Source organism: Glycine max, chromosome 17 (assembly GCF_000004515.6).
Source record: "Glycine max cultivar Williams 82 chromosome 17, Glycine_max_v4.0, whole genome shotgun sequence".
Lineage (NCBI taxonomy): Eukaryota > Viridiplantae > Streptophyta > Magnoliopsida > Fabales > Fabaceae > Glycine > Glycine max.
The window spans coordinates 4,117,309-4,130,166 of record NC_038253.2 but is presented as its reverse complement, the minus strand read 5'-3'; the positions used below and the strand labels follow the sequence as shown (position 1 = coordinate 4,130,166).

General features: G+C 29.6%; 1 protein-coding gene across 1 annotated transcript; it reads right to left on the bottom strand.

Annotated features, from left to right (window-relative positions):
• Positions 1-2,879: 2,879 nt before the first annotated feature.
• LOC100786089 (uncharacterized) lies at positions 2,880-8,182 on the bottom strand. The gene is made up of 7 exons (XM_003549188.4): positions 7,918-8,182; positions 6,689-6,804; positions 6,451-6,533; positions 5,695-5,816; positions 5,081-5,242; positions 4,493-4,586; positions 2,880-3,475 (listed from the first exon to the last, which is right to left on the bottom strand). The coding sequence occupies exons 1-7, from the start codon at positions 8,075-8,077 to the stop codon at positions 3,277-3,279; spliced, it is 936 nt and encodes a 311-aa protein (XP_003549236.1). The 5' UTR covers positions 8,078-8,182; the 3' UTR covers positions 2,880-3,276.
• Positions 8,183-12,858: the final 4,676 nt, after the last annotated feature.

The window sequence follows — 12,858 nt, the reverse complement described above, 5'->3', positions numbered from 1 at the left end:
GGCATTATGGAAATTACATAACCTCATTAAAAACTGTCCATTTTCCTCAACAAATTACCATAATTAAAGTTGTAGTTCTTTAAATCTCCCTCCTTAATAATACCTCCATTCTTTTTCACCAAAAAAAAAAAATAATACCTCCATTCCAAGTTAGTCCATACTCCATATGTAAACAAACATATCTTAAATTTTGACAGCATTAGCCAAGCATCAAATTACATATAAAGATTATCTCCTCCACTATGTTGTTAACACTTGTAATATTTTCATATTTACTTTCAAGTGTCAACTTACAAAAAAATCTTTTGATGTTTATTTCAAAATATTTTTTGTTAACATGATCAATTAATAAGGATTTTCTTTTATTTTAAAAGTTGTCAGAAGCATGTTCTTGAGTGAGAAACACTTAAAAGTTAAAAATCACGTACATTAAATACTATTACACTAATAAAAAGGAAAGAAACATGACATCCTCAACCTTTTATGGATTCTGCTGTGTAGATCATTATAATGAAACTCTGTAACGAAGATGAAGGGTGAAGAGAGGGGATTTCCTCACCTGCATTCGTTGTCAATATTCAGGCATTCTTCAAGCATGATGATGTTTAACCGATCCTTCAAACTTTCCTCAGTTACACGATAATCAATACCTCCTACAAAAGTAGATGTCATGTGATTTCCTTAAGAACTGAAGACAGCTGGTAATATTTTTTTGATGTATATGTTATTTCGCATTCAAAAGAAGAGTTATAGCAAATAAAGATGGCAAGATTGATTCTGTTGGGAGCATTGCATCGAAGATTGAAAGAAAAAAAAAAAAAAGAAGAGCTCAGGACTATTAGCAAGAGAGTATTGAGGAAAACAAATCAAGGAAAGGCTCAGGACTTGTTCATTTCAGCAAATGCAGCTAGTATGTGAAGCCCAGATTTCACAAAAGAATCTTTTAGCATGCTTCTACATCAATTTAAGCATTTAGCCATAAGGTTGATTAAGTGGCCAATTACCTGGTGACTCTGCTTTCAACTAAATGGAACCTTCCTTCCTGAGTCTTTCCATAAAATCTTTCCCAAGACAATATTCAAGGCCTACCTTCAAATCATGGCTACCAGATAGGTTGACAATTGTTTTATGTCATGATATTTTGATGCATAAAGACATACCTCATTAGCTCCTGCACCAATATACATAAACTTGTTCAGAACAATTTCAACATACATACAATCTCTAATTCGTATAGTGACAGAATTCTTTGACTTTTCCTTTATGTGCTTGAATTCATACATCTCATTTTATAGTGAAACTGAGGCCAACTTCTAAATTAGGTAGTTATAATTCTGTATTAGAAAGTTATTAGGCAGCTATTTTTGTATTAATTTCGGATTAGGTAGTTAAATATTATGGTGTGACAGTTATAGTCATATATATAGGTTGCATGACAAACTTGTTGAAGACAATTTCTGGTGCTTTGAAGGAGGAAACTCTATGTTAGAGGGAAACCTGTGTTTGTTGATGCTCGTACTCAAATTTAGCCTAAAAACCACATTATTTTATTATTTTTCAGATTTCATTGTGTTTATATTGAGGTCTAACTGAAACTAAGTGCCATCTTCAAGTTCTGGAACAAGTGGCTTGCGAAACCTCTAGTGAATTTGAGTTTACAGTGCCAAAGAAGGCTGCTTTTGATAATTCAACCTTCGACCGTGTCAGGTAATGTCATAAGGGACAAATTGTAATCCAATGGAATGGTCCCAATTTATTTTTTATACATAAATGGTCTCAATTAATCTATGCATAAGATCTAGTCAAATATTAGTATTTAGTATTTTTTTAAGAAATATAAAATTAGTCTATGATAAAAGGAGAAGAAAAGAAAAAAAAAGTTACCAGTTCAAATTATCTCACTCACAGTATTAATAACTAAATTTTTCGATAAAAAAATTCTTATAAATTAAAAATCTTAATTGTATGTCATATAGAACTTATTAATATTATCATCAGCATAAGGAAACATTTTATTACTTGGCGCGTCACGAGTTAATTTTTTGGTTTTGCCTCAGGATTACTTTTAGATAACTTAGTAAATAAAAAAAAAACAAAAATAAGGAGCTATGTTGATTTTTTTTTAACAAGCTCTTTTGAAAATTGAAAGCAATTAGTGTAAGTTTGTCTGTTATTCAAAGTTCACACACAAAAAAAAATGAAGTTTTCCGAGAATTTAGTGGAGGAAGACCTCCTAAAGATAAAAGATATAGAATTAAAGAGAGTAAAAAAAAATTGTGCGTATAACTATGCTTAATTTTAAATGTAGTTAGTTCTCGAAGTATGCCAAATGACACAATATAAGCTTAATACGTTTAACTCATTTTTTTGTTCTCCTTAAAATCAAAACTTACGCTATTTGAAAAAAAAAAAAGATTTCAGGAAATTATTTTTTATAAAAAAAGTAGCTTTTTAATAAGTGGTATATTTTAATATTTTTTCTCATTTTGGACTAATGAACATAAAATAATGAAATAGAATTTTAATTTAAAAGGAGCTTTTACTTAACATTTTCAATTAACTTCGACTTAAAAAAAACTTCTTATTTTAACCTTTAACTTTAAAATGAAATTCAATCCAGAAACAATTATACTAAAATCTTAACCTTAATATTTATCTCATTTAGATAAATATCAACGCTCATACTACTACTCATTCGGTAAAAATACAACGACCCTATTATTACTATGACAATAGATCACTACCAATTTTCATTCATATTGTATGTTTTCGTATCACAGGATATATAGAGGACAATGAATTGAACAAGCATGGACTCATGGCACATGCTTTGTGAGTATGATGGGATCCTCACGCCACCCACAATCTAGAAATCAATCTTACAAATATTTTCATCATTTTTAAGATGTTCATCAAACAGGTGACGACTAAACAGTCTTTACCATAAGGTTTCCTTACACTTATTCTATAATACTGAGGTGTCCCCAGACCCTTAAAATGTGGGAATAACCCCCCACTATGGCTACCATATGCTACCATGAGATAACTGTTTACATATTGCATTTGTCATAATTGATAATTTAAAAATGACATTGTATACTCCCAGATATTTCTCTCGCCATTATTTTCATCATGATGCAAGATTCACCAATTTTATAAGCAAAAACTAGAAGAGCTCAAACATGCTGCAGAACATCATAGGCATGTTCATCCACAACTGAAATTTTGTCACCTGTTGCAATTTCAATTGGCTCGTAACTGCAAGGTCTACCACAATTACACATCATTAGAAAAATGGACCAAGGCTTCCTTTATGCGGTTCACAACAACAGAGGCTAATTCATCTTGATGATTAGTGTATGAATGATCAGCTCCCTCTATGATAATTAGCTTGTGGTTTGGTATAATCTTGGCAAACTCAGATGCATCTCCAACAGGGATAACTGGGTCTGAAGAACCATGAACTGTGAGTACCCTGACATCCATTATGTGATTTAAGATTAGCACTTATATGCATGCATGATGATGATTTCACAGCTTTATTGAGAATATTGTTTGCAAGACCACCTTCCTACCTTCGTCATCATCTCTCGCACATAGAAAATCCCTCTGCTTAAAATAACTACTCTATGCACTTTTAAATCAAGTATTCATAAATTAAAAAGTATAGTATACATAAATTTGTATACTACAATGATTTTCCTACTTGACTAGGGAGTAAATCAAAACTGAAATTAAACAATTTTAAATTAACATATCAAGAGTATATATTAAATCTTGTAATTAAGTTTCCTCTAATTTCATAATTTTCCGTAAGTTGTGAAATAAATAGGGACACCTCTCATGAAATCAAGTTTAGAGAAGGGAAAACAAGGAACATTTGGTGAAATTCATGTGTTTAAACAACATAGTGGAGCAAAGAATCAAAGATCACATGATTTAGTTGGTTTTACAATGAATCTAGACATTATTTACCTACTTTCCAACAAATATAAAGTAGAAAAACTACTTATGTAATTTTCTTAAATTTTCCCTAAAACAAACTTCAAAGTCTTAATAAATGTGTAACATTTTGGATTTATCAGTCTTATATACACAGAGACTAAGTGATTATGCAATTTTAAAAAACTGTTAATCTTAATCATCTAATGTGGTGGTACAAATCAGATTTGCTCTTCTCGCTTTCATGTGAAAATGACTTTCTCACTAGATAAGACCCTTATATAATGTATCAGATAAGAACTTTTGATTATTGTGAGAAATAATAACATTTATTTACAGTCATTAGGTTAAAAATAATGGTTCAAATTGTGTATTTAACTACAAATCCCACATGATCTTTAATCAAAAGGAAAATAAATCACATTCTTTAAAAAAATTATCATTGTTTTCATTTTTTTTTTTATAGAAACTCTGTAAATTGCACGCACATTTTTTTAGAAAAAGATGCAAAATGGTGAAGCAAAAGAGATCAGACAAAAAATTTCCTCACCTGCATTCTTTATCAATCTGAAGGCATGCTTCATGCATGTTTGTATCTAATCGATCCATCAAACTTTCTAAAGTCACACGGTAATCAAAACTTCCTGCAATAGCAGATGTCCTCAAAATGGTCATATATAATAAATATTGAAAGTGTGTGACTATGCTAGAGAAATAGAAACAGAGAACGTCATGTAATTTGCCATACCTATGAAGGCTATGATGACTGCCTACCAATTTTCAAGTATAGAAGACAATCGTTAATAATTATTGCCTACATTTTTCAATTTTCCCTTGTTTTCTTTTCCTTCTTTTTTGGTTTGTTTAGTTAGCAGGCATTTAAGAGAATGAACTGTGGCAAAATAAAAGTATTGCAGCAACAACTTTGATAGAATAATCCCCAATTCCAAATTGTAGTATAAAATGTATAGCAAAAGAAAAACAAGCCATGGTTTTGAACTTTCTGATTTCAGCAAATACACTTAATAAGTTCAAAGTAGGGAAACAAGTAATTAATGGACACTAAAATTGTTCAAACTATCTCTTACAACATGCTCTAAGAGGCATGGGACTTTTGTGTGAATAAATGACAGGTTACCTGACTGCATCACATCAATGAAGCCATCCTTCATAATTCTTTCCAAATAATCTTTTCCAAGGCGTTCTTCAAGTCCTGCCTTCAGATCATAGCGTCCAGAGAGGTTGACAACTGTTTTAATGTCATGATGTTTAGAAGCATAAAGAAGCACCACACTACCTCCTGCATCAAGATACAAATAATAAAATTTCACATAAATCCTCTTTATATTTATTAAGTTTGATCATTAAAACTGTTCACATGATGACAGATAAGATAAAAATTACTAAAGTTTTATTTTTGTACTTCCACTTACTAGCTCAGTAGATTAAGAAAAAAGTTTTTTTACTTAGATTATGGACTAAGCACATGCTTGAAGTTTTAGTGAGTGATCATCTACAAATAGGCAAAGTTAATGTTTTATATAGGAAATTGCACTGTTCTCATCATACCGCTGCATTCAAGATTTCAGCTTTAAAAACCAAATCATTGTTGACCAAAAATAACTTTATCATTAGTTAATAGAAAAACAAAATTGATGGTACAAACCAATAACCTAAACGAATATGGATGTTTCTTTCCCCCACCTCTTATCTGTAAAATTATATATGCATGTAAGAATGTAAACAACAAACCTTTACTGTGTCCAATAATTGCAATAACTTTATGGTTTGCCCCATGAAAGTGTTGAACCACATCATGCAGATCATCAACCTCCCTCCAATAGTGACCAAACTCAAATGAACCTTCACTTTCCCTAGAAAGAAAACTCAACAGCTAAATAAAAAATGTAACAGTTAAACAATACTAGTGAACTAGTGATCAGGATTAGATAGAAGAAGTTTCATAGAACACGGCATTAATGTAGAAGCTACTAGTGATCCCACCTCAAATGGTTTCAACTTTTCTATGGTTTTAATTTAGAAGCTACTCGTGTTTTTGCATAAAATCTTTAATATATATATATACACACAGTCACACACACACACCCACTGACCTCCAATGTGTTCTTTTTTGGTAAGAAAAATTATAATCTTGAATCTTGATAATTGATAAATATATATTCCAAGAATAAGTAAAATAATTCAGTAATAATTAACATAATGTTAATTGACATTGCATATGCACTATATTAATCCATATATAGAAAATCATATGCTTGACAATTGTTACCAACATATGCCAACAACTGCATAAAATAAGTATAACCTTTGAACATCTTGCATTGCAGAATAATTCTCCAAAGGTTTTTAGCTTGCACTTTTTGAATAGTTCAGAGTCTAGTAACTTTGATATTCATAACAAAAAGTGAAGTTGGTTGCATACTTTGAAGGCCAAGATTACAAACACAAATAGTTTCACAATTTTGTCCTTTAATACAAGATATTTACCCATTTCCAGTGAAGTCAAAGCGAAAAGAACTGACTCCTGCATTTTCTAGAGCAGCAGCAAGATTTTTTATGATATCGTCTTCCTGAAGATAGAAAATTTTAATTAAATAATGAAAATAACTGAATTAAGGTATTTAATGTATATAGATAATGGAACCAGATGTCATACTAATTTCTAATAACATTTACATAATAATAAAAAATAGTGAGTTCATAATTTATTAAAATGAAAAGTAACCTTAGTGGATCGAAGACCATGGCATAGGATAACAATCTCTTTGGTTCCAGATTCATGCAAAATGCCCACTAGTTTATTGCCATACTTGTTAGTTATTATGACTTTCTGCTGCTGAGCTGAAAAAAGTAATTCAACAGTTGTAAGTCAATTTCTTTGAAATTGATTAAATCCTCAACATGCAACTTAGATTAATCATTATCATTCTTTATATTAAATACTAAATATTTTTTGAAATACTGAGCATCACCATACCATACACTTGAAATAAGAGAAAAAGATTAATATTTTTCACAATTCTGTAATACAGGCTGATTACAAATTTACTGAGTGACTAATTTACAAGAAAGAATCTTGCTAACATAATTACAGGAAACAAAATAGAAACTAATTACAGGAAAACAAATCTGTACAAATAAAAACAGAAACAGGGAAATTAAAAGACTAAAATTATCAAATGCTCTAACACATATTTCAAATACCACTTTGGTTACTTTCATTGCAGGTTATTTCTATTGGCATAGAAAATACAATATAAATCACGGAATATGAAATCCTGTTTCCGAGGACAGCAGACTTCTAAGATGAGGTGAAATCTGCGTACAGATAAAGGGAGAAGTCCCTTGACCATGAACATAAAATAAATTTGATTTATATAGTACAGTGTGAGAAATTTGAGAGACATTCTTCAACAAGTCTGCAAATGAGGAAGCTTTAGATGCAAATTTTGACGCGCACACACACACACACAAACAAAAAAAAAAGTGGAATTAAAAGCTTAACTTTAAGCTAGATTGGGTAACTATCTAACTGATAGAGATATCTAGGATTAGAAAGGGAGACAAGAATTAGATGAGGTTCAGCTGTCTATCAATTTGTGTAAGCATGTAAGTTGGTGTTGTTTCCAACAACCCACAACTAGGTTGCTTAGATAAAATGTGTTTTCTTGTTAAATATGTAGGACATAGTATTTTGAAGAGTGAAGATAACCCAAAGCTTTGAATATGAGCTGTGAAACTCCTCAAATAACACGCTAACCTTATCTAGAAAGAAGTAAATTTACATTCTAATTCCAGGTAACATGCAAACAAACACAAATATATAGTGACTAATTAGTCAAATTTTTGCTACTCAACAAACCATTTCTAGATTATGTTTTTTGTTCTTCAGTGAATTAAATCAGTAGCCCCAAAATGAACTAAATGGAAGCTTTTTCGAGAAAATTAACTCACAAGGGTTTTGAGCAACTTGGGCCATCTTCAAGCTCAGGGTTTTTCTGGAAATGCGAGCCGGTTTGAGAGAAAGATCGGAAAAGGTTGGTTGTGAAAGCTTCCTGGATTCAAAAAACTGATTGGCTAAAGTTCCTATCGGACCCGACAAGACAGTAATCATATCATACCATCATAGAATTAGAATTATCAAAATTCTTAAAATTATAGCATTATGGTAAATGCTGGACAGTACGAACAAAAGTTGTAGGAATTTGACAAAAACCGTATATTGCAAAGCCAACCCGTGATGTTCGTCTTATTTCGTAGCTTACAACTTTGGGTATTGCTAGGTGCAGTCAGCATTATTGTTTGGTGTATCCAGCATCACTTAAAAATGTCAAAAATACCCTTTCAATGTTTCGTTCTGCGGATCAAGTTGATCCGTGAAAAGACTCCTGCGAATTAACTTGATCCATGTAACATAGACGGACCAAACACGGATCAAGTTAATCTGCGAGTTTTCCACGGATCAACTTGATCCGCGAGTTTTCCACGGATCAACTTGATTTTCAAGTTTTCCATAGATCAACTTAATCTGCAGGAAACTGAATTTTTTTAAAAAGTTTAACTTTATTGAAACTTAATTTTAAATGACATTTGTAATATTAGTTTAACATTTCTAATTTACTCACTTCCATTCATAATATGTCGATGAATTTCGAAAAAATTTGATATAAATTTAGAGAATCAAGTAATTTAAACATAATTGATAAAATAACACTAATATTATAAATTCCGTAAAGCACCACCCCCATGCCGCCAAACGCCAATCTAGGAGAATGCACGAGGAAGAAGCAGAGCATAGCAGCACAACAGCACCATCACCAAGCATTTTAAAAAAGCTTGCGGATCAAGTTGACCAAATCCTATTTTTTAATCTTAAGTTCTATTTTTGAGCTTCTCAATATGGTTGAAAATTTGTACTCTAATTTTATGACATTTCACTAGCTTTGCAGTATCCTTGTGGAGGGTAGAAACATGATTGTATACTATGTCCCATTCTCATTTGATTTAATTGGGGTCATAGTTGTGGAGTTATTGGTCTAGGTAAGCTTTTTAACTCTTAATATTATTTTTTCTTATAAAACTGCAAACAAGTGCAATTACATTCCATATAAGCATATGCTCTAAATAAACAGCTTTTTAGCTCTTAGTATTCTAACTTGATGCAATAAAATAATTGATGTTTGCTTTTGGGTATTATTCAGATAATATTTTTTGTAAAAAGGTTTTAAATTGAAAGAATAAAAAATTTCATACATGAGTATAAACAAAAGATTGTTTTGTAGATAAACAGAGTGATATATTACAACTTCAACAAAATCATTCAAATAATATGGCCTCAATTTTGATGTGCATTAAAGAACAAAACTACAGAAAACTTAGCACATTCAAGAAGCATAGCTACTTTCATATTTCTGCTTGTTAATGTTCCCTTTTTTTTTTGTTCCGTTATTTTTTATGTCAAGCATAGATTTTCCCATGTGGTGATCTAGAAACTAGGAGCACTTACACTATTGATTTCTCAATATAGAAAATTTTGATAAACCAAATTGCTTTAGATACCACTCCAGTGGAGAAAGTGCAAAATCACACAAATTTCTAATGTATATAGCCTTAGTAACTGTTTACATCTGCCACTGCTTTCTAACAATTGAAACATTTGTTATATCACAAACTAATATTATTTTAAAGTGATAGGTTTAAATTGCTTTATTCAGTAACATTTAAGAAATTTTAAAAACTTATCATATAGCAGTCACAATTTTTTGTTTCTTTCGTCATTTCAATTTGTGAATTCCTGTTCAGATTGCAACAAGTTTGTCGGTGATTGGAGGCTTGGAGAAGGGTGGAGGATAGGAGGTTTGTGATTGCTACTGGATTTGGGATGACGGATGATGAGGGAGGAGGAAGGAGAAGAGAGAAGAAGAGGAGGAAAATTGAAAAAAAATCTTATATTTTATGATGATTTTTAGTCGTTAATATTTTTATTTCATTAAGAAAATATCATTTTGATCATTTTTAAAAATATAAAAGACTAACATGAATTTTTTAAAAGATAAAGGACTAAAGAGGTTATTTAATTTATTTTTTTATTTATATATCTTGTAATATTAATTATAGACTACAAAATTTATAAATAAATTACTAAGGATGATATTAAATTAATTTTATAAAATTATTTATTTATTTATTTATTATTATTTTTATTTGTGTAAAACAAAACAATATACAACAAGAATTATTTTGGGACACACCAAGTTCAAATTTAAGTTTGAATTTATTTTAGTTTGATCTGGACCAAATTTTTATTAGCTCAAACCATTCTGGACTAAATCGAGATGGGTTTGGCTAGTCGTTGGCACGAATTACTATTTTTATAATTAATAAAATCATAAATGATATGTAAGTTTAATATTTTTTTAATCAGAAAAATATGATAAGTTTAATATGATATGTTCTTAATATTTACTATCTATTTTAAGGATAATAATATTTATTTAATTGAGTTTTTTTAATTTCTAACATTTTTTATTTATTTAAATTTAAATTAGTTTGCATTTTAAAATTTCACTTATACAATATAAAACTGAGATGTTAATTAAACACATAAAAACCCTCTGAGTATCACCTATTATTTTTTTTAAAAATAGTTATATGTTTAAATTCTGTGAAGGAAAAAATTAATAAAAGAATTTCGTCCCTTTAAATAACTTTTTACTTTACTTGTCCTGAGTTAACCAGCTTTTAATATAATTTCTTGGTACTGAGAGTCTAAGCTCCCCCGGGCTCTCTTAGAAAAAAGAAACTCCAGTAAAGAAAATTATTTGGACAAAATATAACTTGTTAATATCTTTCTTTAATGTAAAAAAATACGAAAATTTGTTGCTTTTTTTTTCGAAAAAAAAACATTTCAATTATTAAATTTCTTGACATTTTAACTTTCCAGCTGCTTTTAATATACTGTAACTGCATTCTCCAGTTTTTTTTTTTTTAAATGATACTACTATTATGTTATAAATTAATTAATTTATTTTTTACATCTTACTAAGCAAAATATAAAAGATGAGAACAGGCTAGCCTGGCTAGGTATTGTAATCAATCAACATCCCTTTTTTTTCTTCAGGGGGTTCCCTACCCATGGAGAAAAAATAGCTAGGCACGCCCAATAATTCAAAATAAAGACATGCAAGTAAAACTGTGACAAAAGGTAGTCGAAATGTGAAGAATAATCGATCGTTTCTATATGTTTTCTTTGCAGGGCAGTGAATGGGACGAACGTGCTTTCCAAGAAGCAGTTAGAAGAGTGCTTGTTGACGCGTAATACAATGCCAATTGGACCAATAACAATATTCCACGTCAGAAGTCCATCTTTAATCTGCCAGCAACAATACTTGATGAGATTAATGTTGTTTTTAATAGGTGAGATTAACAGTGATGTAATATTGTTGTAAATTATAATTTTACAATCATTTTAAATTATAAATTATTGTTTATATAATTTTTAAGATAATTTTATAAAAGCTAATAAATTTATAATATATAATAATTTATGATAAAATAATAATATAAAATTAATTTATAGTATAACACTCACGCATACCTTTCTTTTTTTCATGCTTCATTGTCAAGAAGTTCAAAGCAATAAAAGAGAAATAGACTGTTGAAATTTTGATTTCCCTTAATTTTCTTTATTTTTAATATTCTCCTTTCAAAGATCTACACCATGTCACCACCATCCGTGGAGAAGGGAGGTTGTGGCCACAATTTATTAGATACGAAGACAAATGAACAAATTTTAATATGAACTCAATTAGATTCAATTATTTTTATTCATTCGTAGAATGGATGGATGATCGATTAAAACTACCCATTAACGGGAGTCATAATGAATTGAAACTTTTTCAAATGAATTTACTTTTAGAATAAATTACATTCAAATTTAGTAATATTATACCACAAATTCTTGTCTTTTGTTTTTACTTTACATAAATTTCTTTTATTTTTTTATTTTATGTGATAATATTACGCTGTGTATTTTCTTTATTAACAAAGATTTCTTTTGATTCTTATGATGGTAATTATATGATATGAGGAAAAGTTGTCGTAATGATAAAATCGGAGAGTTTTAAATGTAACATGGTTAAGTTAAGAAGGTACAGTGTAATTAAAGGTGTTCCTTTTCATTTTAGTATTCAATAATTCATTTTTTTTAGACTTTCATCCAGTTGTATGTAATTAATTGGTAAATATATCAAATTGTTTTATTCAGTGCTCGTTTGGATAAACAAGTCAGTTAAGATCCTAGTCAATAAGCACTTACGTACTGTATTACATATAAGATCTTAGTAAGACATAAAATTCAATAAGTTAATTATTTGTGTTTGAATATGGATGTTAAAAAACACTTATACAATTTGTCTCATTTTAAAAATTAAATGATGTAAAGTATGTATCGTATACAAACTAATTATAATATATAATATATCTAATACAAACTGACAAACACGAGTAAAAATTCCAAAAGTTTTGCTGGCACGTATATGATATTTCCCCTCTTTTTTTCCCTTTGTTTTGCTCTTTGCTAACACATAAATAGCAAGACTTGCTTGTATAGTATTCAAAAATTCCAAAAAACACTTGTATAGTCGTAATGAGAAAGAGACTTGCTTGTGATATTTGTTGCCAGTATTTTATTTTTTGTTGTTAACTTAGATTTCCTAACAGTCTTCTTATAATCAAGACACCTTTTAATGGGAAAGACTTAAATTCATCCTGACTTTGAATAGATGAGCTGACAGTCTTTTTGTTGTTAACTTAGATTTCCTAACAGTCTTCTTATAATTAATAAAATCATAAATGATATATAAGTTCAATATTTTTTAATCAGAAAAATATGAT

Excerpts from the sequence above, each read along its gene's own strand:
- LOC100786089 (XM_003549188.4), bottom strand. The coding sequence starts at position 8,077 with ATGATTACTGTCTTGTCGGGTCCGATAGGAACTTTAGCCAATCAGTTT. Across the intron at positions 6,805-7,917 it reads CCAAGTTGCTCAAAACCCTT|CTCAGCAGCAGAAAGTCATA; the intron begins GTGAGTTAATTT and ends TACTTTTTTCAG. Across the intron at positions 5,817-6,450 it reads TTTGACTTCACTGGAAATGG|GGAAAGTGAAGGTTCATTTG; the intron begins GTAAATATCTTG and ends TTTTCTTTCTAG.